The sequence below is a fragment of the Oreochromis niloticus genome, linkage group LG22 (genome assembly GCF_001858045.2).
Source record: "Oreochromis niloticus isolate F11D_XX linkage group LG22, O_niloticus_UMD_NMBU, whole genome shotgun sequence".
NCBI lineage: Eukaryota > Metazoa > Chordata > Actinopteri > Cichliformes > Cichlidae > Oreochromis > Oreochromis niloticus.
In genome coordinates, this window is record NC_031985.2 from 35,124,592 (window position 1) to 35,148,690 (window position 24,099).

A 24,099-nucleotide genomic window follows, 5' to 3' on the forward strand; every position below is an offset into this window, starting at 1 on the left:
TTGAAGGCACTTTTAGGTTTAGGTTGTGTTTAGGGAAAGCATTATGTCAATTAGATGTCCCCACAAAGATATGAAAACACGACTGTGTGTGTGTGTGTGTGTGTGTGTGTGTGTGTGTGTGTGTGTGTGTGTGTGTGTGTGTGTGGTGTAACCGAGGTAACATCAGACCCCACTTCCAGAAATCCCTTTATTGTGGCGGGAATGAACTCCATATAAGTTCCGGGTCAATCTGCTGCATGTCCCCTATCAAAGGTCAGCGGAACGAAACTTATCTCATACTGGACTAAACCTCGTCCCACTGCCTTTTGGGACCCACTAAGCTGTTTTGTATTATTACCATTATTTTTGTTTGTGATATATATGCATATATTTATTTTGTTGTACATCTGTATACATTCCTCAATATCATAATATACATAATATATATATTTTTGAGCTCTATTTCTGTTTCCTGTGTTTTATTCACACACTCAGGCTCCATAGTCGAAACACTTCTGATTAGCTCATTATCTATGAAGCTGCAGTCAGGCGCCCTGGTCCTTTACCGCGTTACAGTGTGTGTGTGTGTGTGTGTGTGTGTGTGTGTGTGTGTGTGTGTGTGATTGTCCTCACCTCGAACCTGCAGACCTAGCCCACAGAGCTCCTGATTCCCAGGACTGCCCTCCCGAACAGACCATGGAACCAATTGACATCTTCGCCACTTATGAGTTTTCCATCTGTCAAAAAACATATTATAAGAGGAGTCTTGAATGAAAATTGAACTGGTCTATTTTGTTCATATTTGGCCATCACAAGAAAACATCATATTCAGCACTGCATATTAGTTTTTGGCAGGTACTGAGTGAAAAAAGTCCCCCCACTTTTTTTAACTTGTGAAGGAGCTTGTTTATTATAAACATGAAGTTAAGCCTTTACAGTGGCAGTAATTAAGCTGATTCTGACATTATATTTATATAATGTAAATAATATTTTGGCTTTATGCTGCCAAACTATTTTTCATTGCTTCTGCAACACTGACAATAAAAATGATCTTATTTTATGCTGGACTGTTTCTAATTTTAGATTCTAATTTTGGAGATATTGCACTCGTCGTTGCAGAGTATCTGTAAAATTACAATCATCTTTTCTCAGAGTTATGCTGAAAAACTAGTTCGTGCATTTATTGTTTTATTATTATTATCAGGATTTCCTAAAAACTACCTGGAAAGCCTAAGTTGATCCAAAATGATGCAGTGAGTGTGCTGACAGGGACTAAAGGTCTCAAATAATCAGGCCCCATCCTATCTTTAAGAACGCATACTACCATATCACCCCAATACAGCACTTTTCTCTCAGACCACAGGCTTGCTTGTGGTTCCTGGGGTATTTAAAAGCAAAACAGGAGGCAGAGCCTTCAGCTTCCTGTAGAACCAGCTCCCACTTTGGATTGGATTTTCTTTCAAGATTAGGATTAAAATGTTTTGTAACTTTGAATCCTCCCTTGGCTATGCTGTAATAGGCCTAGGCTGCTGGGGGCTTCCCATGATGCACTGAGCATTTCTTCTTTGCGAACCCTTTTCTTTAATTAATAAATATTTGTAATATGTAGTCTGGATTTTCACAATGAGTCCTTTGTCCCATCTCCCTCCGCTCACCCCCAACCGGCCACAGTAGTTGTCTGCCTTTTCCTCAGCCATGTTCATTTCGGTTGTTCATGTTAAGAATGGCTTTTTCACACACATTTCAACATAACATTAGTACTGATACAAAATTAGTTCTCTTCTGACACTGAGTGAAAAAACACAGAAATGATGAGGATGGAAAAATGTCAGTGTCCTCCAGGTGTAAAACCATTCCTGTTTGGGGGCTTCTCATTGTTGCCCCTCTAGTGCACCTATTATTGTCATTAGTACCAAAGCATCTGAAACTGATTAACAGCCCCTGCTATTACTTAAGTTACCAAATCAACATCCCAGATGTTTAACTGACTTGATGCTATTCTCTGATCTAAAAATTATTCCTTAAATTTTTGTTTCTGAGCGGTGTATAATGATTTAAACTATATTAATAGCATTTAAATTCATTCATGAATGCGTATATATTGAACAGGACTCATACCTGTATCCCTCACAGACAGAGGGAGTCTCACAATCTCTTTCCTGGGTCAGTACCTCAGGACAGTCCTGTCCTCCGTTAGCTGGCAACTGGATGATGAGCCGTTTCCTGTATTGCTTCTTTTTAGTGTTACCACCTAGGGGAAGCCACAAGAGAACACACTGATTCTTTAAACTCACTTTTTTCTAAAATGCCCTGAATCTTTAAAGCTGTTTTTTAAAGAAAGGATGTCTTTTGTGTTCTCTGAGAATAATTATTATTAGCCTAGCTAGCATACTTATGTAATTCCTCACCCTGTGCAAGAAGACAGCATTTCAAGGGGAGGCTAACATAATTGAGTGAAATCTCAAATATCATCTCCATTATCTGCTCTATGGTATCCAATACACCTTGACAGTTAGAGGTAATTGACTTTACAGGAGTCCACTTCTATAAGGATTACTATATCAGGCTAAAGCTTCCAGTGAGTCAGTTTGGATAATTTATTATGGATAAAATGGTTTGGGGATGCATTGCAGCTGGACTATTACTTCTAAAAGTAAGCATCTTATAAGCCTAATGCACACTTCAACATGACAGAAGGATCTGAGGATGTAACAAACAACAAAGATGTCTCTGGAATGTTCACTCTATTAAAGCTTGTATAAGAGAGATGAAAGACACATCGTAATTGTGTGCAGATCGAAGGAAATAAAGTGACTTATTTTGTTTTGCTTCTGGTTTTCCATATTTACATGGAAATGTGTTCCTTTATATTGTAGAATCTTTACCTTGCAATATAAGGTAAAGACTCTTCAACATAAAGCACCATGAGGGGACTGTTGTTGTGATTTGATGCTTTATAAATAAAACTGAACTGAATTGAATTCAAATGAACAAATACATGATTTACAGCAGCTGCTACAGCAGAAGTGTCAGCCTCCACTGAAATAGCCCTCACTATAGCTATACAATCGTTTTTCATCATACCTTACCTTAAAAAAAACAAAAACAACAATAACTGGACCGTCAAACGTCTTCTCCCACATTGCTTGCCATCTCCACTAGGTAACCTCCTTGGGGATCTAACCCTGGGAACCTTTGTTGGAAACACTGCATTTCCATGGCATTTATTAAACATGTCACAACATTTACAAGAGAACTGGAATTTTTGATATTCCTTTTCAGTGAAGAGGTTGCTGCTATTATTTATCTGCTACAGCTAAAATAATGATTTGCATATTTTCTGTGCTTTATTATTGGGGTGACTACTTTACACACGCACATTCTAGCTGTTTGTGGCCTTTCTAACATTGTTAGAAGCATTAATGTGTGCATTGATTCTACCTGTCTGACACGTTGATGGACAGGGGCTCCAATCACTGTATGGGGTGACAATACAGTCTCTCTTGCATGGCAGCAAACAGGGCCTGACAGTGTCTGGACGAACACTCTCTGGACACCTGAAAGTACATCACTGACATGTCACACACACACAAAGTACCCTTGAAAATCTGACAGAGCCGCAGTGAACACACTGCACTGTAAAAACAAATTCCATGAAGCTTTATAACATGTTTCTAAAATGTCTACTTAAAATATTAATAACATTTGTGGATTAACATGACAAATGTAAAATTTCCCCCTTGGTGATAACAGTTGATTGCGTATCATTTTTTGCCGGATAACATCCTGCAGAAGTCTCACACATGTCTCCTGAGCAATCCCAGCTCATTCTTCTTTGACAAATCTCCTCCAGATTTGATCGTCTTCAGTTTACAAAGATTCAACAGGATTGAAATCATGACTTTGCACAGGCTCATCAATAAAGTTCACTTTAGTCTTATGGAGGCAGCGCTTTTAACATCTTTTGCTTCTTACCTCTACCAGTCTTATTCTGTTCTGTGTGGATGTCTTAGAATTTCTTGATGATACTTCTTACTCCACTGTGCTCTGTAATAAATCAAAACTTCTGTTCCTCAAGTCTAAACTGATTTTTTTTGGCATGATGTTTTCTCAACTGACAGCTAAAGCCTTGCTGAGTTTTTTCTACTATGTGTACATTGGAAGATAGAACGGAAATATTTCTTATTGCAGAGATGGGCAGTAACGCGTAATCCGATTACTTTTTTCAAGTAACGAGTAAAGTAAGGGATTACTATAGAAAAAGTAATTAGATTACTGTTACTTTCCCATAAGCGTGCCTCATTGCCACGTTACTAAACTGTGATTTTGTTTGTGAGTGTCTCATGACAATGATGTATGAACGTGCGACGTTCGTGGCAGCAACAGACGTGTGCAGATCAACAATGGATAATATGGAGTGATGGAGAGAGTACAACCATGCAGCGTTTAAACCGTGGAAGTACTCACATTACTTTGAGTTTGATTTCGTAAAAAGTGACAAAAACATTAGCGTTGGCTGTACGCTTCTTTCTACAGCGAAAAATTAAGCTTCAAATCTGAGCGAGCACCGAGCACGCTGCCACGGGAACGTGACATTCACAGAGAAACCCCCCGGATGCCCCCCACTGACATGACTGCTGCGGCACCAGGCAAACCTCCACCAGGCCCACTCCTGCTAAAAAGGTGAAAACAGGTTTAAGACCGACAGGACTCAGTGCTGCTGAGTCTTTATTATTTATTTTTTGCAAATTGAGAGGTGAAGTGTGAAGCTGATCTTAAAGGTCAAAGGTTATAGTCCAGGTCATTGTTAATAAAAATTCCATCAAGTGCGAGCAGATTGGCAACACAATATTATACAGAGAAAATCTAGACAAGAAGGGTCACTTTATTTTTAGGTGCTACCAATACTTAAGTGAAAATGTCAAATTCCCTGACATTTCGTCAAAAGACGTTTGTGATGAGCACCAAACGACTTAATTATAAATCACTTCAAGTCTGCATTCAGACTTGCGGGACTCACTCACTGAGCCATGGCTCTGAGATATGGGCAGGCAAACATTATCTGCATCTCTTGCCCTGCAAAGAGACTTTATGTTGTTTATTTTACTTAATATTTACTACTATAATAAATTCTACTATGATATTTTACAACATTATTTTAGACCATTCCAGGCGTATGTTATTTTACAACACAATAGTTTACCATTCTGATTAATTTCTAATGTCTACAATATAACTTTCAGACCCAAAAGCAACATCAAATCGAATTAAGCTTTTATACAGTGGGGTGCAAAGGTTTGGGCAACCTTGTTAATAGTCATTATTTTCCTGTATAAATCGTTGGTTGTTACAATAAAAAATGTCAGTTAAATACATCATACAGGAGACACACACAGTGATATTTGAGAAGTGAAATGAAGTTTATTGGATTTACAGAAAGTGTCAATAATTGTTTAAACAAAATCAGGCAGGTGCATAAATTTGGGCACCACAAAAAAAGAAATGAAATCAATATTTAGTAGATCCACCTTTTGCAGAAATTACAGCCTCTAAATGCTTCCTGTAGGGTCCAATGAGAGTCTGGATTGTGGTTGAAGGTATTTTTGACCATTCCTCTTTACAAAACATCTCTAGTTCATTCAGGTTTGATCCAGCCCCGGCGCAGGTTCAGCTTTGTCACTGATTCCTGGACATTGGTCTCCAGAATCTGCTGATACTGAGTGGAATCCATGTGTCCCTCAACTTTGACAAGATTCCCAGTCCATGCATTGGCCACACAGCCCCACAGCATGATGGAACCACCACCATATTTCACTGTAGGTAGCAGGTGTTTTTCTTGGAATGCTGTGTTCCTTTTCCTCCATGCATAACGCCCCTTGTTATGCCCAAATAACTCATTTTTATTTCATCAGTCCACAGCAGCTTATTCCAGAATGAAGCTGGCTTGTCCAAATGTGCTTTAGCATACCTCAAGCGGCTCTGTTTGTGCTGTGGGCAGAGACAAGGCTTCCTCTGCATCACTCTCGCATACAGCATCTCCTTGTGTAAAGTGCACCGAATGGTTGAACGGTGCACAGCGACTCCATCTGCTGCAAGATCATGTTGTAGGTCTTTGGTGCTGGTCTGTGGGTTGACTCTGACTGTTCTCACCATTCGTCGCTTCTGTCTATCCGAGATTTTTCTTGGTCTGCCACTTCGAGCCTTAACTTGAACTGAGCCTGTGGTCTTCCATTTTCTCAATATGTTCCTAACTGTGGAAACAGACAGCTTAAATCTCTGAGACAGCTTTCTGTGTCCTTCCCCTAAACCATGATGGTGAACAATCTTTGTCTTCAGCTCATTTGAGAGTTGTTTTGAGACCCCCATGTTGCTACTCTTCAGAGAAAATTAAAAGAGGAGGGAAACTTACAATTGACCCCCTTAAATACTCTTTCTCATTATTGGATTCACCTGTGTATGTAGGTCAGGGGTCACTGAGCTTACCAAGCCAATTTGAGTTCCAATAATTAGTTCTAAAGGTTTTGGAATCAATAAAATGACAACAGTGCCCAAATTTATGCACCTGCCTGATTTTGTTTAAACAATTATTGCACACTTTCTGTAAATCCAATAAACTTCATTTCACTTCTCAAATATCACTGTGTGTGTCTCCTATATGATATATTTAACTGACATTTTTTATTGTAACAACCAACGATTTATACAGGAAAACAATGACTATTAACAAGTAGGGATGGGTATCGTTTAGGTTTTATCGGATACCGGTGCCAAATCGGTACTTTTGAAACGGTGCTGGTGCTTAAACAGTGCTCGAACCGGTGCTTAAAGAATGGAGAACACAAACTTTGCTAAAAATAAAAACAGAACAGGTTTTTGAACAGTCTCTTTTTTCTGCAAAATGATAAGAACCATACCAACATATAAACATCATCTGTGCAAAGATTTATGTTTTTAAAGTGAAACAGTGAAAAATTACAGCGCTGTCAATACATGAATATCCAGACGTTGAACAAAAATGTCCAATTTTGGCACACAATTGGACACCATGTCAGTTGAATTTTTTAGGTATTTAAGAGCAGAAATTAATTAATTTTATTAACATGCCTAAAAATGCTTTTTTTTTTAAATACATTTTTGAAGAATTAACCACACATTTACATGGTAATGGGCCTTAATTGGCCTCCGGCCCTTTAAACTCTGAGGGGCTGTAACTTTGGTTTCTTTTGGTCAATTTGCATGATTGACACCTCTTTTTAATTGTTTGAGCCAACAGAGTCACAGTAACGATGCCACGTTCACATTACTTCAACCAATCAGACGTTCCAAGGCCAAAACCCATGTGGGCCCAAATTTACTGCATGTGACGTCTGTCCAGTCACGTGTCTGTAGGTGGGTCTAAAATGGAGGTTGTTGACGAAAAACGGGTCTGATGTGGCTAGGTAGGCGTGGTAACTGCTGATAATCACGTGACTACCGGCTACCGGCGAAAATAACGGAGGAAATCTGGACGGTAAGCCAATTTCTGTCTTAGCGCATTTGCGCCGCTGTGTGTTTTTGTGGTCGTCTTTTGCGGCTCATTCAGTGAATTTTGGTCAGAGTGTGGTGAAACTTGGTGTTTGGAGTCAGTGATAGCTCTGGAAGATAACCAGCTTTTCTTCAGACGGTTACATGAAGTCTGGAGAATTTCTGGTTCACCTTGTTTGTTTAGCGGACTTGTGTGCATTTATATAACTGCTCGCGGTACCGGGGGCGTGGGGCTTAAAGCACTTGTTGCAGGCTGCTGAGTTTGCATCTTTTGCTGTGAAGTACAGCCAGACTTTTGATCGCTTCGCCTTGGGCATTTTTAATCTGTAGCTCTGCTCTAAAAGAACGTACGTACCTGGCCCTGCCTACTATCCTTGTAAAGGTAAAATGATCGGCTAGAATCCAAAGTGTATGACATCTCATGAAAAAAAAAAAAGCACCAAAATAAAGCACCGAAATGTGCGCTGCTTTTCGGTCTGGTTACTACCGTTTATGTCAGAACTGGTGCCATAATGGCAACGGATACCGGTACCCAGGGCTCTAGACTAACTTTTTGCCATAGGCGCACCGGTACGCCTAACTTTAAAAATTTAGGCGTACCGGCACAAAAGTTAGGCGCACTCAAATTTTGTGTTTCATGTGCACCTTCTTTGGGGGGGGGAAGTCCATACAGACAATATTCATTTCTAAATTATTAACTAACAATCTTGTGCTTAAAGTGCTTTGTCAATATTGTAGAAAATGTTAAACTTAATCATCATCTTGGCTCCTCTGACGACCTGTTTGCTGCTGCCTGTTGCTGAAAGGCAGTGGGGAGAGGGGACACTTGGGCAGTGCATTTATTGCAGCATATAATGTGTTTTCTGGATACACTGTGCTTTTTCAGCATTCAAAGATTGATGGCACCGTGTCAGAGCTGGCTATGAATTTCAGACGGATCAGGCCTTAACTTAACACAAAAGTTATCAATAGTTCTTTTCATCTTTTCTTATTACCCACAGCTACATCCACTTCTGTCAGGCCTAGGCTGCTCACTAGGGCTGGGTATCATCACTGATTTCTATAATCCATTCGATTCCTGTTCTCAAAGTCCTGATTCGATTCAATTTAGCCTCAGACAGTCAGAAATATTATAATTCTGATCATTTATCAGTACTGATACATGTGAGATTTCATCAGAATTGTGAACATCACAGCAGATGCCTTTGTGTCAAAGTAACTGAGAGTAAAACACAGAAAAACATGAAGGAGATTTTCCTGGTCTGGGTTTTATAGCAGATAACCTTAAAAATATTCTGCAATATTCTGCAATTTTGCATAATTTTAAGAAGTTTAAATTTCTTCAGTATTGAACAGCAGAAATTAGGCTTTTTTGTCGGAGGTCATTTACGTGAAAAAAGAAAAAGACAGCGCTGTAAACAATGGTAGACTGGTGGGTAATAAGCGAATGAATAATGCAGAAAACAGAGATTTGACATGGGAAACTGTTCTTGAAGTACACACAGAGAGAGAGAGAGAGAGAGAGAGAGCTGTGTATGAAGTGTAATTTTTATCGTGATGGAAGCAAAACAGCAAAACTCAGAGGGAATTCATGACGACATTGATCAAATGTGAAGCGCAGTTTGTTGCTTCTTTCGCTGCTGGCTCGGCGAATTTTGGTTGGAGAGAGACAAAACCTGCAGCTCAGAATCTAGCGCAAAAAAGATGTAAACACAGAGCGGACCCGACGCATCAGAATCGCTAAGCTCCGACAGCGTGTCCGTCTACGGGCCGTCGGGTGAGAAAGCCGAGAAAGACAAAGCTGATTCTGATGCGTCGGGTCGCTCTGTGTTTACGTCTTTGTGTGGAATCCGTTAATGAATTGATATCGCTTTATTCAAGCTACTCACCTCCCTCTTCCACCTGCACTTTCAACTGGACCACGGCCAATCAGAGAGGTCCCGCCCCTGACTATCTCTGATTGGTTTAGTCCACGATAGGGGAATAATTTGTGTCTGTTGTTGACCACACGGAGAGTTGCAGAGATTTTTTTTTTTTGTTACCCAAACAGTTGGTCGCACCGGTGCGACCAAATATTTTTTTTTAGTCGCACCACGGAAAAATTTGGTCGCACTCTAGAGCCCTGCCGGTACCCATCCCTATTAACAAGGTTGCCCAAACTTTTGCATCCCACTGTAGTCAATTTGCTGTGCATGCAACTGTCATGATCCTGGGCCATGTTGGCCCAGCATTCTTAGTAGTCGTGTATTTTTGTATTTTGTTCTTTATTTATGCATTGGTTCCTAGGTTGTTCAGTTAAGATGTTCCTTATTTGGTTACCCTCTGTGTGCCCTTCTGTATCTGTGAACCCTCGTCTCCCCTCCTTGTGTTTTATTCCATGTTTCCCCAGCCTGCTATGCCTGTGCTCTCCCCGTGCTCTCCTGTCTAGGTAGGGGTTGGACAGGACAAGTTGAAATCCACGCCGACTGGTAAGCGGGCACTTGAAGAGGAAGATGCTAGGCTTGCTCAAAGAAAGAAAGTGTTGATGGAAGAATTTAAAGTGTTATTGAAATTCAAACCTGGGAATGAAATAGTGGGAGTGAGTCCAATTGCTCTGACGAATGGCTTGAAGAAAGCGATCGATGATGTTGAGCTAGCTAAGGTGCTCAGAGATGGGTGTTTGTTTGTTAAATGTAAAAATGCAGAGCAACGGAATAAAGCGCTTAAGTTGCAAACACTTAGTAAAAAGGAGGTTGTGGACAGGAAGGTGGTTGGTGAGAGGAGAGGATGTAGAGGAGTGATTTCAGGTATTCCCGCTGGGGAAAATCTGGAGGAGTTGAGGAAGTTGATCAAAGCAGGGGAAGTCACTGGAATAAAAAGATTGCAAGCTGTTAGAAATGGGGAAAAAGTGGATAGTCCATCAGTACTGCTTGAGTTCCACGGAAATCACTTGCCTGAGAGAGTTATGTTGGGGTACATGAGTTTTAGTGTCCGTGTCTATGTGCCTCGTCCACTCAGGTGCTACAAATGTCAGAGGTTTGGTCACATAGCTAGTGTGTGTAAAGGACGAATGCGGTGTGGACGATGCGGAGGAGAACATGTGTATGGCGAATGTGCCAGTAGTCAGGTGAAGTGCTGCAACTGTGGGGGACCACATGCAGCAGCGTATGGTGGGTGCACAGTAAGGAAGCAGGCAGCAGAAGTTCAACAAATTCGTACAGAGGAGAGGATATCTTATGCAGAAGCTTTGAAGAGAGTTGCAGACAAGGGCAGAAGACCTGATGAGGGGCAAGGAATGGGTGGTGGGAGAGGGATGGGGGAGACAGGCAGGAATCTCCCTGACGTCCAAATGGATAAACTTGTCTTGTTCTTGGCGTATGTCATTAATTGTTCAGAACAAGCCAAAACAAAGACAGAAAAGATCAAGATAATAGTAAAAGCAGCAGCGAAGTTTTTCGATATGCGGGATTTGTCTTGGGAAAAAATACATTCAGACCTTAGTCATGGAGAAGGTGCATCAGACCCACAAGTTGTAATTTAATGCTTATTCTTCAATGGAATGCTAGGAGCCTCATTGCAAATGGGCAGGAACTGAAGGGCTTTATTTGTGCATTAAATTCAAAGCCAGATATTATCTGTGTATAAGAAACATGGCTTAAACCAAGGCTGGATTTTGTTATTCAAGGATATACTAGCGTTCGCAAGGACAGGGTGGGTAAAAATGGAGGAGGGTGTGCAGTGTTTGTTAGGAGTGGGATGTCATATAGTCAGCTAGACACTGCAGTAGAATTAGAGGTGATAGTTGTAGAAGTATGGTCTAACGGCAGGAAGTATCAAAGTAATTAATTTTTATAATCCATGCCAAAAGTTGGAGAGGAGAGATCTGGAACTACTTTTAAGGGATTGGAGAGGGAAAATAGTTTGGTGTGGAGATTTTAATGCACATAGCACTTTGTGGGGGAGCCGTAGTGACACTAATGGGAAAGTGGTTGAGGATGTGGTTCTGGAGAAGGATTTGGTGGTTTTAAATGATGGCTCTGGCACAAGGGTGGATTTGGTATGAGGTACTGAGTCATGTCCTGACATTACAATGGTTTCGCAATGTTTGGCAGGTAGGAGCACATGGAAAGTGGTTAAAGAGAGTACAATTGGTAGTGATCATTATCCAATACTTTTTGATCTTTGTGCAGATACTGATGCGACACGAGAAGATAGACCGAGGACATGGAGGTTTGAGGAAGCAAACTGGTGTTTGTTTAAAACATTAAGCGAAAGGAGACTGACAGATGTTGATTTTGGACAACCTATTGATCAGTTGACTTCTACTATTAGTCAGATTGTGATTGAGGCGGCAATGGCATCCATCCCAAAGAAAGGTGGCAGTAGAAGGATAAAGGTAGTGCCGTGGTGGACCCGAGAGTGTACAACCATGATTAAAGCCAGGAACAAAGCGTTTAAAACGCTGAAAGGAGCACTGTGTGTTCAGAATCTGATATGCTTCAAAAGGAAACAGGCGGAAGTACGAAGGGTAGTTAAGTCAGCAAAGAGGGACTATTGGAGGAAGTATTGTGATACTTTGGGGAGATCGACACCGTTGGAGAGAGTGTGGACAACTATTAGAAAAATGTCTGGGAAGAGGAAGGAGTATGGTTATCCAATGATGAAAGATGGTGACAGAATATTAGTAGATAATGGGAGTAAAGCTGAGTTATTGGCCAGAATGTTTTCAAAGGTTCACAGCACAGAAACTCTAAATACGGCAGAAATCAGGGGAAGGGAGGAAACACGAAGGAAACATCTGGAGGACTTACAAGATGCGGAGGAACATGAAGGTCTGATAAATATCGTGTTTTCAGTAGCAGAATTGAATACTGCATTACTGAAAGTAAGCAATACCACTCCAGGTAGGGATCAGATTAGTTATTGTATGATTAGAAACTTGAGTGACACTAGTAAGAGTATACTGGTTAAATTCTTTAACAAAGTATGGGAAGAGGGTAGGCTACCTGACAAGTGGAAAGAGGCTATTATTGTTCCCATATGTAAGCCAGGAAAGGATCCAGCCTTGGCGGAAAGTTATAGACCAATTGCTTTGACGTCACATTTGGGAAAAATAATGGAAAAGATGGTAAATGAAAGATTACTTTACTTTTTGGAAGCTACTGATAAGATCAAGTGGTACCAGAGTGGGTTTAGAAAAGGGAGAAGCACAATGGATCCAGCTGTGCATCTAGAGCATGAAATAAGGCGTGCCCAAGTGAATAGGGAGAGTGTCGTAGCCGTATTCTTAGATGTCCTTCTTTCCACGATATGATGTGGAAAGAAGGACTCCTGATCAGGTTGCGTCAGATTGGTATTACAGGGAGGATGTATAGCTGGATTGAAAGTTTTTTAACTGGACGGAAGATTTTTGTGCGAATAGGAAAGGAGTTCAGTACAGGATATGATGTCCAGAATGGCACTCCGCAAGGCAGTATAGTTAGTCCGGTATTGTTTTCCATAATGATTAATGAGGTGTTTGGTGATATAGATCACTCAATGGTGGTTTCATTGTTTGCTGATGATGGAGTTATTTGGAAGAGAGGACGAAACTTACAGTTCACCATGGCTAAAATGCAGCGAGAATTACAAAAGGTGGAGAGTTGGGCTCTGGCATGGGGGTTTAGGTTTTCTGTTTCGAAAACAAAGTGGATTATTTTTACGCGTAAGAGAATACATTGCCAGTTGAGTCTCAAGTTATATGGGAGTGACATAGATAAGGTTGATTGCTTTAAATATTTAGGTATTTGGTTTGACGAACGGCTTACATGGAAAACACACATTGGGAAAATGACTGAGAAATGTAAAAAGGTTCTGAATATTTTACGGTGTTTAAAAGGTAATGACTGGGGAGCAGACAGGACAGCATTGAGAGCTCTATATGTAGGTCTCATTAGGTCAGTGCTGGATTATGGGTGTCTGGTTTATGGTTCAGCAGCTAAAACTTTGCTGAATGACCTGGACAGAGTTCAATATCAAGCTCTGAGGTTGTGTTGTGGGGCTGTTAAGACTACTCCAGTGGCTGCTTTGCAGGTGGAAATGGGGGAGCAACCATTAGAACTCAGGAGGCGTCAAATTGCTTTGACTTACTGGGCAAATTTGAAGGGACATAGTGACAGTCATATAGCGCAGAGTGTACTTAAGCCTTGCCAAGAACAAGAAAAAGGGACTGGTCAATAGAGAAGTTTCGGGTGGACTATAGGAAAAGAAGTCAATGAGATGGGATTTAGTTGCACAGACCTTAGCCCAGCAGTAGCCTTGTCAGTATTGCCACCTTGGTTATATGACCAAATAATTCCTGACTTCTATTTGCTACGTAAGGGAGGGGGGGGTGACTAAAAGCCAGGTGCAAGATCATATAGTGGGAAGGTACTCAGGTTATGTGAAGATTTTTACTGATGCGTCAAAACTGTTGGATAACAGAGTGGGTGTTGCATTTGTTCTCCCAGACATAAGTTATATGGCGAGTGCACGAATTACAGATGGTTTGGCAGTTTATACTGGGGAGCTTGTAGCAATTTTAATGGCTTTGACCTGGGTGAAGGACGCACCACTGGGGAGGTATTTGGTTTGCTCAGACTCTAGCAGCGCACTGGTGAGTATAGGTAATATGTCTTCGGACTCTAGACAAGATATTGTTTTTGAGATATTTCATTTATTGTATAGGATTAAACATAGAGGGATAGAAGTGGTTTTCTTATGGGTTCCTGCGCACATCGGTGTTGATGGTAATGAACAGGCCGATAAGTTTGCAAAAAGTGCAGCAAGAAGAAGTTATGTGGGTTTGACTATCAAATACAGTAAAAGTGAGGTGAAAAGTTTAATCAACTTAAAGTTGAAGGAGAAGTGGCAGGCACAATGGGATGGAGATGGGAAAGGCAGGTATTATTATAGCATGCAGAAAACAGTCGGGCAATGTAGAAGGAGCTTTAGAAGTAGAAGAGACGAGGATATAATCTCAAGGGTAAGATTTGGTCACACAGGCTTGAATAGCACGCTTAAAAAGATGGACAAACATGACACGGGGACTTGTGACTTCTGTGGACAGGAGGAGACGTTTGAGCATGTAGTGTTGGAGTGCGATAAGTACAAGCGAGAAAGGGAAAGATTGCAGTTTGAATTGCAAGAAAATAGTGTTCACCTAAGGGTACGAGACATATTTCAAAGGGATGCAGGGGATGTTGTTTATAGGGCAGTGTTTGGCTTTTTAAGATTGACGGGTGTGTATCCGAGACTGTAGCTTACGAAACCGTTCTGACCCACACTCCTTTCCAGAAGGTGGCGGTAAATGCACCTAAAAGTTGTTTGCCAACCGCCATTAAAATGTAGGAGAAGAAGAAGAAGTTCAGTGTCGCGTCGTCTATGTCTCCTTCCCGAACCAGTGTGCCTTTCTGTGTTTCCTCGGTCCTCAGTTTAGTTTACCCAGTTCAGTTCTGTTTCTTTGTAAGTCCTGCAATAAAGCAGTGATTTTGAGTTCAGTTCCTGTCTCCATGAGTTTTGCGTTTGGGTCCTCATCTGCCATCACACAGCTAGTTCATGACAGTACGACGCGACCAGTAATGGACCCAGCAAACTCCCTACGGAATCGGCAGCGTGTAGACCCCGCCTTCCCTAACGAGAGGAGAAGGCAGGAGGCTCGGCATGCTTGGGAGCGCGAGTCTGCCTTTTATGAGACTCGATTGGCTCTAGGTGGGCCGCACAGCCTCCAAACTGCAAATGCTACTGCCTTTTCTTCACCTCGTCCCCCGGTGATTAGAGTTGGAGGATTCAGCCTATCGCCTGCCGCAACTCCTCTGGCCTTCTCAACTTCCAGTTCACCTCCCCGATCGCCGCCCATATCCCGCGCAAAGAAGAGGGTTACTCGGCGGCCGAGGAGAGATTTCGTGCCTCCCACAAGCAGCCTATCTCCGCTGCAGTCCTTTGCGCTCTTCCTGGGACTTCCACGCTCGGAGCTGCATAAGCTCCCTGTCTCTTCGACGCAGCTCGGCCCGTCATCGGCCCAGTCAGCCGACGTCTCAGAGGTGCCTGCGTCTACAGCCCCGGGAACTCACGGCACAGTTCCCAGGAAAAAACGACGCTCACGCCGTCGCCACCCAAAAGTTACTGAGCAAACTCCAGTGGTGAGTGAATCTGTGTCTTCCATGCCACTTCCGAGCCGGACCGACTCGGACAATATTCTATTCCTCAGTCCGCAGTTTTTCATGTCCGTAACTCAGAGAGGAATAGTAAGTTTGAAAATGACTGTGTTTCCAAGCCTCATAATGTGTCTAAGTCCCCCTCTGCACCTATTAAGCATGAGACTGAGTTCATTGTCCCCCTAGAGACTGCTGTTCAGGCTGAATTAAATAATTCTGACACTATAGACTCTGTGCGTGTCATCCCAGAGGCCGTTAACTCGGTGTATGGTAATTCTGGGTCAGTTACTCCAGAGCCTGCATTACCTACCCCCACGCCCATGTTTGAGAATGACTGTTTTTCCTTTGCTCCTCCCAGGTCAGCAGTAACTAACACACAGACTGATAATCTCACCTTAGAAAAGCAAAAGGCTATTTTTGAGTTGCATACCTGTGAATTAAATATTAAAACAAACAGTCCTGAGGTTCCTGTTCCTGCTGAAACCAGAGGGGACCCCCTGGAAAATGAACTGTGTCTTCCAACCTTCAAAGGCTGCGCTTTCTGTTCTTCAGGTTGCTTCTGACCCTCTGCCACATTTAGATTTTCCTGCCTTGTCTGTTAGCTCTGAAACTGTTTCTCCAGGGATAAAGAATGTTTCTCCTCTCGAGTTAGCAATAGCTGATGCGAAGACTGTTAACTCAGTTTTTGAAAACACTAAGACTGTGCATTCAATCACTGTTGTTAAGTTTAAGGGAAACAAGTTACCATCCGTCATAAGTAAACTGCTAGGGGAGCTCAGATTGAATATTCCAGAGTTAGCTTCGCACCCAGTTACTTCAGACACTACCTGTGTTAACACCCCTACTCCTATACCCGCTGAGTATGAGACTGTGGATGGTGTTTCTTCACTCCTGGACTGTGTTGCTCACCAGCTTGCATATTCAGAAAAAGTCTATGAAAATGTCCCTATCTCTATAACTGCTCCTTCTGAGCCAAGAATTACAGACTCTGACTTTGCTAAGCCTGGATCCATCTGTACAATGACTGTTTTAAAAACTGTTAATTCTTACATGAGCAACTTAAGTACAGCAGAGTTGCTAAAACCAGCCCGCCATAGGTCTCTGTTTGCTGAAACTGTGTTTGGCTCCACGAACTTGGTTTTCCCCATGTCCGTTACTGCTCCTGAGCTCAGCTCTCCAACTCCAGTTCCTGTACCCAGGGCAGCGCGGGCCCAGCTTTCCCTTGCACCCGTATCAGTTCCTCGGGTGAGGGTGGCTGAGGTCCAGCTGGTCCCTGCTTCTGTCTCCAGCCTGGCAGAGGCTCCGTTCGTCCCGGCACCCGTACCTGCTCCTCGGGTGGGGTTGATGGACACCCAGCCGTCGCCGTCGCCTGTTCCAGCTCCCTGGATGAGGTCAGCTGTGACCCTGCTGACTCCTGCACCCGTCTCAGTTCCTTGGGTGGGAGCAGCAGAGGTCCAGCTAGCTCCTGCACCTACACCGGCCCCCAAGGTAAAGGCAGCCAGAGCCCAGCTCGTCCCTGCACCCGTATCTGTTCCTCGGGTGGGGATGGCTGGTGTTCGGCCAGGCCCTGCACCCGTTCCTGTTCCCCGGAGGAGAGCAGCCAAGAGTCAGACACCTGCTCAGTCACCAGTTCAACTACCTGCTGACCCACCATCACTGCAACAACTACTACAACTTGCACTTCTGTCCATAGCGCAGTCATTATCTCAGTCATTACCCCAGTTTCCTGTTCTGTCACCAGTTCAGTCTCTAGTTCAGTTGTTAGCTCAGTCATCCGCTCTGTTACCACCTCAGTTTCTCGCTGCATTGCCTATTCAGTTATCAGCTCTGTCATTAACTCTGTCACCAGCTCAGTTAGTAGCTCAGCAACCCGTTCAGTTACTGCCATCCTCTGCTAGAAGCTCTTGTGAGCTCACTCAGCCAGCTGAGGACTGCGTGGTGCTGACACATCTTGGACAGACTGTTTGCCCCGCACAGCCCCAGCCGTTGCATCCCAAGCCGACTGCGTGCCCTGTGCAGCTACAGTTAGCGTCCGCTGAGCCAGAGGTCTCCGCACCTGCTGGCTCTGCATCCCTCGTCTCCGCTGGGGGTTCAGGAGAACCGCTCCAGCCATCCCACGTCTCCGCCGGGGGTTCAGGAGAACCGCTCCAGCCATCCCTCGTTTCCGCTGGGGGTTCAGGTGAGCCCGGCCAGCACTTCCTCGTCTCCGCTGGGGGTTCAGGAGAACCTCTCCAGCCGCTCCTCCTCTCCGCTGGGGGTTCAGGCGAACCTCTCCACCCGCTCCTCGTCTCTGCTGGGGGTTCAGGCGAACCTCTCCAGCCGCTCCTCCTCTCCGCTGGGGGTTCAGGCGAACCTCTCCAGCCGCTCCTCCTCTCCGCTGGGGGTTCAGGCGAACCTCTCCAGCCGCTCCTCGTCTCCGCTGGGGGTTCAGGTGAACCTCTCCAGCCGCTCCTCGTCTCCGCTGGGGGTTCAGGCGAACCTCTCCAGCCGCTCCTTGTTTTACGGCCTCTGGCCTCAGGTGGCCCCGCCTTCCTCTATGGAAATCACAGTGTTCCAGGACTCATGGGGGATTGGCTGGCCCGGACCCGTGCCAAACCTCTTTTATGCAGAATGAAGTGTGCCAGACCACACGGACGATTGGCTGCCTGGGGATCCCGTGATGCTCCAAGAGGCAATCAGTGGCTGATCGTGCCCACCTGTGGCTACAAAAGGCTGGAGGTCCTTCACTCAGTGGCTGCTGCTTAGGACTGAACATGCAGTTTGCCCTTCGTGCCTCCCTCTTCAATCTTTGTTGAACTTGTCAAACCTTGGTGCATGCTTGAACTTAGCCAGAGTAGAGCTTTGAGCTGCTAGCTGGCTGTGAGTAGAATTTTGTGATGCTGGCTCACCTTAGTTAACCCTTAGCTTTTATTTTGTGTTGCCAGCTTGCCTTAGCTAACCTTTAGCTTTTACTCTTGTCTTTTTTTTATCTTTATATAATAATTGTTTGCCCAGTGGTCTGTTGAACAGCCCTGTCGGTTTTCTGTTTAAAGTTTGGAATTAAAACCTTTCTTTACTCAGTTTTGTGTTGGGGGCGTGTGTATGTTACTCCTCCCCTGACGCCTAGCAGAGGAGGTCATAACACACCAGCTCAGTTAGTAGCTCAGCAACCCGTTCAGTTACTGCCATCCTCTGCTAGAAGCTCTTGTGAGCTCACTCAGCCAGCTGAGGACTGCGTGGTGCTGACACATCTTGGACAGACTGTTTGCCCCGCACAGCCCCAGCCGTTGCATCCCAAGCCGACTGCGTGCCCTGTGCAGCTACAGTTAGCGTCCGCTGAGCCAGAGGTCTCCGTACCTGCTGGCTCTGCATCCCTCGTTTCCGCTGGGGGTTCAGGTGAGCCCGCCCAGCACTTCCTCGTCTCCGCTGGGGGTTCAGGAGAACCCCCAGCACTTCCTCGTCTCCGCTGGGGGTTCAGGAGAACCTCTCCAGCCGCTCCTCCTCTCCGCTGGGGGTTCAGGCGAACCTCTCCACCCGCTCCTCGTCTCCGCTGGGGGTTCAGGCGAACCTCTCCAGCCGCTCCTCGTCTCCGCTGGGGGTTCAGCCGAACCTCTCCAGCCGCTCCTCGTCTCCGCTGGGGGTTCAGGCGAACCTCTCCAGCCACTCCTCGTCTCCGCTGGTGGCTCTGGTCAGCCCGGCCAGCACCTCGTCGTCTCTGCTGGAGGGTCCAAGTTGCCTTCGCCTGGTCCGGCCTCTGCATCTGCTTCACCCACGCCTGGTCCGGCCTCTGCATCTGCTTCACTCACGCCTGGTCCGGCCTCTGCTTCGCCTCCGTCGTCGCCTGTGGCTGCCACGCCACCGTCTGGTCCCACCTCGTCTGGTCCTGTGCCCACCAAGCCTCGACCAGTACGCCCGACGCTTGAGAGCCGCCGTCTTCCACGCGGTCGGCCTCCGGATTCGTTCTGCCGCCTGCCACTTTTCACGTGGCCGGCCCCCGGAACGGCTGAACTGAACTTTTATGCTGTCGCCCCCGGGTCGACCCTCTGTTCTATATGGACTTTGCTTCCCTGTTTTGACCTGTTTTGTGTGTTTGTGGACTCTGTTTTTGTCTCATGCTCCTTGTCTTTTGTTTGGTTTCGTTCCCTCCGTCCTGGTCCCCCGCCTCCCGCCCTGGGTAGGTTGTTTTCTGTTTTTCTTGTGTTTTGGTTCTTGGGTTTGGGCTGTCGGGACCCAGCCCTTGAGGGGGGGTGGTTATGTCATGATCCTGGGCCATGTTGGCCCAGCATTCTTAGTAGTCGTGTATTTTTGTATTTTGTTCTTTATTTATGGATTGGTTCCTAGGTTGTTCAGTTAAGATGTTCCTTATTTGGTTACCCTCTGTGTGCCCTTCTGCATCTGTGAACCCTCGTCTCCCCTCCTTGTGTTTTATTCCATGTTTCCCCAGCCTGCTATGCCTGTGCTCTCCCCGTGCTCTCCTGTCTCTCTCTCTCTCTCCTCCTGTCTGCACCTCTGTACTTCCTGTTTTACTTTGACAGTCTCCCGTCAGTGTCGTGTTTCTCCTGCCATGTCTCGTTACGATTATCTGTGTCAGCTGTGTTCCCCGTGTGCTCCCACTTCCCTCGTTAACCCTCTGTGTATTTATGTGCATGTCTCTCTCAGTTCAGTGTCGCGTTGTCTATGTCTCCTTCCCGAACCAGTGTGCCTTTCTGTGTTTCCTCGGTCCTCAGTTTAGTTTACCCAGTTCAGTTCTGTTTCTTTGTAAGTCCTGCAATAAAGCAGTGATTTTGAGTTCAGTTCCTGTCTCCATGAGTTTTGCGTTTGGGTCCTCATCTGCCTTCACACAGCTAGTTCATGACAGTAACTGTAGTGCAGGCAAAATCAAAAAGGGTTTCTCCAGGGTCAGCACAAGTGATAGTTAAAAAGAAATAAAAAAACTAAATGTTACAATCCACCCCTGTAGAGTCCATTATCAACTAGAACTTGTGTGAACAACTATCCCATAATGCATTATCTAATATTGCAAAGTATTTAAATACTCAACTGCTGTTAGATACTTGCCCAGTTATTCACATTATATTTAAAAGAGAGAAACATTTTCTTGCCAATGAATCATTAATATATTGATTCTTTTGAATAAATTCGGTACATTTTCTGTGTGTGGCAAGTCATTTTCAAATGACTGTGAATCAGAAACTGTTTATTTCAAGGACCATGGTAGACTGTGTCACATGTTACACATGCCACAGGTCATAATAAAAACCAGTTTAATCAGATCAAGTTTTTACCTTTAAAACAAAGGCAGACAGAGGGTCACAATTTAAGGAAGAAATGGATCTCAACCTTCATACATCTGCTGACCCTCAAGTTATAAAATTTAACCTTTGTCACTAAAAATTTTGAGAGGTTACTTTTTGTCTCACTTTTTAAGAGTTCTTATTCCGGTTTTCCTAGTCTTGCTTTTTCTAGGTCAGGTCATCTACTAATGTGATTAATGGTGGTTCCATTGAAGTATACTAGGGCAAGATAAACCCCAAGTTGCTCTCTCCATTCACCAGAATGTGAATGCCTGTGAATGTCAGATAGAAAACACTTGGGTGAATTAGGCATGTCATATAAAGTGCTCTGAATGATCAATTTAAAAAGTGCTATATGAGAACCAGTCTATTTATCATTTTTTGGAACCCCAGCTCCAAGAAAAATGGGACATTGAGCAAAATGAAAATAGAATATAGTTACTTGCAATTCTCAGAAACCCATATTTTATTCACAATAAAACACGGGAAGGACAGTCTATATATGTCTGGGAACTGAGAAAACCAGTTGCTGGACTTTTGGAAGAGGAACCTTGTGTCCTTCTCATCTCATATAGGATTGTAGCTGCCCATCAGTCCTGGTTCTTCTTCAGACATGTTCAACTGGTGAAAGCACTAAGTTGTAGGCAGGTTCATCATTCAGACTCTTTTAATATCCAGCCATGTGGTTATAATAAATGCAGTATGTGGTTCAACATCACAGAACTATGCAAGGCCTTCCCTGAACATATGCTCCTATCCCATCTGGATAGGAGTATATGTTGCTCTAAAACTTGTATATACCTTTTAGCATATACCAGTTCCTTGCATTACATACTAATGCACCCTCATGCCATCACTGATGCAGGGTTTGCAACAAAGCAATGATAACAAGCTGGATGGTCCCTCTCCTCTTAAGTCCAGAAGAAATGACATCCATGTTTTCCAAAAAGAATTTAAAATTTCAATTTTTCTGACCATGAAACAGTTTTCCACTTTTCCTCAGTCCAAGTTTACTGAGCCTTCTCTCGGAGAAGATGATGGTGTTTCTGGATCATGCCGACAAACGGCTTCTTTTTTGAACTCTGATCACATGATTTCTGGAAGTGTTTCAGAGTTCATGTAATGTTTTCCATGTTTGCTTTTAGTGCTGTGCTACATGAGAGCACGAAGAACTTTTCTCTTCACAAGTAGACAAAACTCAGCACTACCTATTGAAGACAAGGGTTTGTGTCACGATAGCTAAATAACAAGTTATTCTCACACTTTGTCACATCACTCATGATCATCCAGTCCATGCTAATTATTTAAGAAATAGGATTATTATATCACAGTATTATAAAATGTATTATTTTTCAGATACTGGGCCTCCACCCAAAATTTAAATGAGGAAAATGAAATTCTAAAGTGGAATAAATAGTACTCATTCCTTTATGCTGCAATTATAGCTTCTATTGTCACGGGCTGGGTTTCTTATGTTAGGTTTGTGATTATAAGTTCGGGTGTTTTGATTATTTGGAGTTTAGTTGAGTTTTAGGTTACCCATTTATCAACTGTGTCCTTGGTTTCTGTGTTTGGTTTCTTGTCTGGTCTGTCATGTGTTTCAGGTCTGTTAAGCTTGTGTTGTCATGTCTACCTCTCCATGTTTCCTGTTTTATTTTGAAAGAGTCTTGTGTTCTTTGCTTATTGTGTTTAGTTTCACTTCCCCTGCGACGTCGTTAGGGTCATTTGAGTCAGCTGTTTCCTCATCTGTTTCCACTTCCCCTGATCACCTCCTGTGTATTTAAGTCATGTCTTCCTTTGTTCATTGTCAGGTCATCAGGTTTTGCTCCACGTCTCGTCAGTCATCAGTCTTGTCACAGTTTTCGTAGTTTTCCAGTTTATGTTTTTCAGTTTGCACTCACCCTGTTCGCCTTGCCTAGTTTTTGTTCATGACAATCAGCCATAATAAAGGGTCATTTTTTGTTGAAAACCTCCAGTTCCTCTCTCAGCGTCTGCTTTTGGGTTCTGTTCACAAACACACTGGCGAACCCCGCCCTCACATCTATCTTTAAACATTGTCTGACATTGTTTGTTTCACATGTTGAACAATTTAGCCAGATTCATCTATCCATTTCATCTGGAGATAAATCAGAAAAGCATATTTATTTAAAATATCAGTTCACACAATCCAGTTGCATTGATGTGTGCATGCAATGTTATCACAAGTGACAGAACTGACAGTCAAAACATAAAAATAAGATAGAAGGTGAAAAAGCCCCTGAATAATTTCATATTGATAGATATTTTTGTTCAGTTTTTGTACTGGTAATGAACTGGGACAGTTTCATGCCCTTTCAACTTTCAGACGTACAATACAGTATTCAATCATATGCTAAAATATGCTGATTAGGTTTTCTTACTTTTTGGGAGGAACCTGGCCCACATTCACCCGGACACAGATGACTTTGCGGGTTTGCATCCCCACTGAACAGGAGACATCATCTCCACGAGTACGGCCCACAGACGTGTTGGTTGATGGAATGAAAGAGTCCTCGATGCATTGTCCCCATGGACCAGTTTGCCAGTGGTAGACAGTACAGGGATGGTCATTGCATCTCCTCACCTCCTGCAGAGCACTGATGTTTGGACACGGGACTCCACCTGAGAAGCAATCGAAAATTGTAGCACAGTTGTCAGTGGGGTAGTATTAGTGCTGACAAATGACCAGGACACAGGATGTTGGAAGAGGGTTATTAAATTTAAAAATAATATATGAAATTGGAATTGTAATAAAAATGCAAAAGTGTTATTACTATTTATCAACATTCAGATTCAATGTCTGAGGTGGAAATGCAAAGGACCAGTTGTGAGAGAGGATCTCTAACTAGATTTGTTATGTTTATTCACTTATGAAGGTAGAGTCAAAAAGAACTAACAAACAAACCAACAAACTGCAGTGACACTCTTTTCAGCACTTTGTCCCAGCTGAGCACCTGACACCTGTGTAGCATCCTGTGTTAGCATGTTCAGTCTTACGCTCCTCCAAAAGTGGAACAAACTGTTCGTGATTCAGTGCGCTTGCCCTGATGAAGGGAACTATTCACAACATTAACAAGCTACTTCCTTGCTCACAAGTGGTCACCACAGCAGGTTTACACCTTCCTGACACAACCACCAAGGTTTGTTCACTT

At 43.7% G+C, this 24,099-nt stretch overlaps 1 protein-coding gene across 2 annotated transcripts in view; it reads right to left on the reverse strand.

Annotated features, from left to right (window-relative positions):
* thsd7aa (thrombospondin, type I, domain containing 7Aa) overlaps positions 1 to 24,099 on the reverse strand; it is a 272,763-nt gene that overhangs the window by 90,918 nt on the left and 157,746 nt on the right. For both annotated transcript variants that reach the window (XR_003215883.1, XM_019350980.2), the window contains exons 8-11: positions 23,329 to 23,569; positions 3,421 to 3,536; positions 2,098 to 2,230; positions 613 to 716 (exon numbers count right to left, since the gene is read on the reverse strand). Coding sequence is in view for 1 of the 2 variants with exons in the window: in XM_019350980.2 (XP_019206525.1) it covers positions 613 to 716; positions 2,098 to 2,230; positions 3,421 to 3,536; positions 23,329 to 23,569 (594 nt within the window). In the remaining variant the exon portion in view is untranslated. The remainder of the gene's footprint in view (positions 1 to 612; positions 717 to 2,097; positions 2,231 to 3,420; positions 3,537 to 23,328; positions 23,570 to 24,099) is intronic.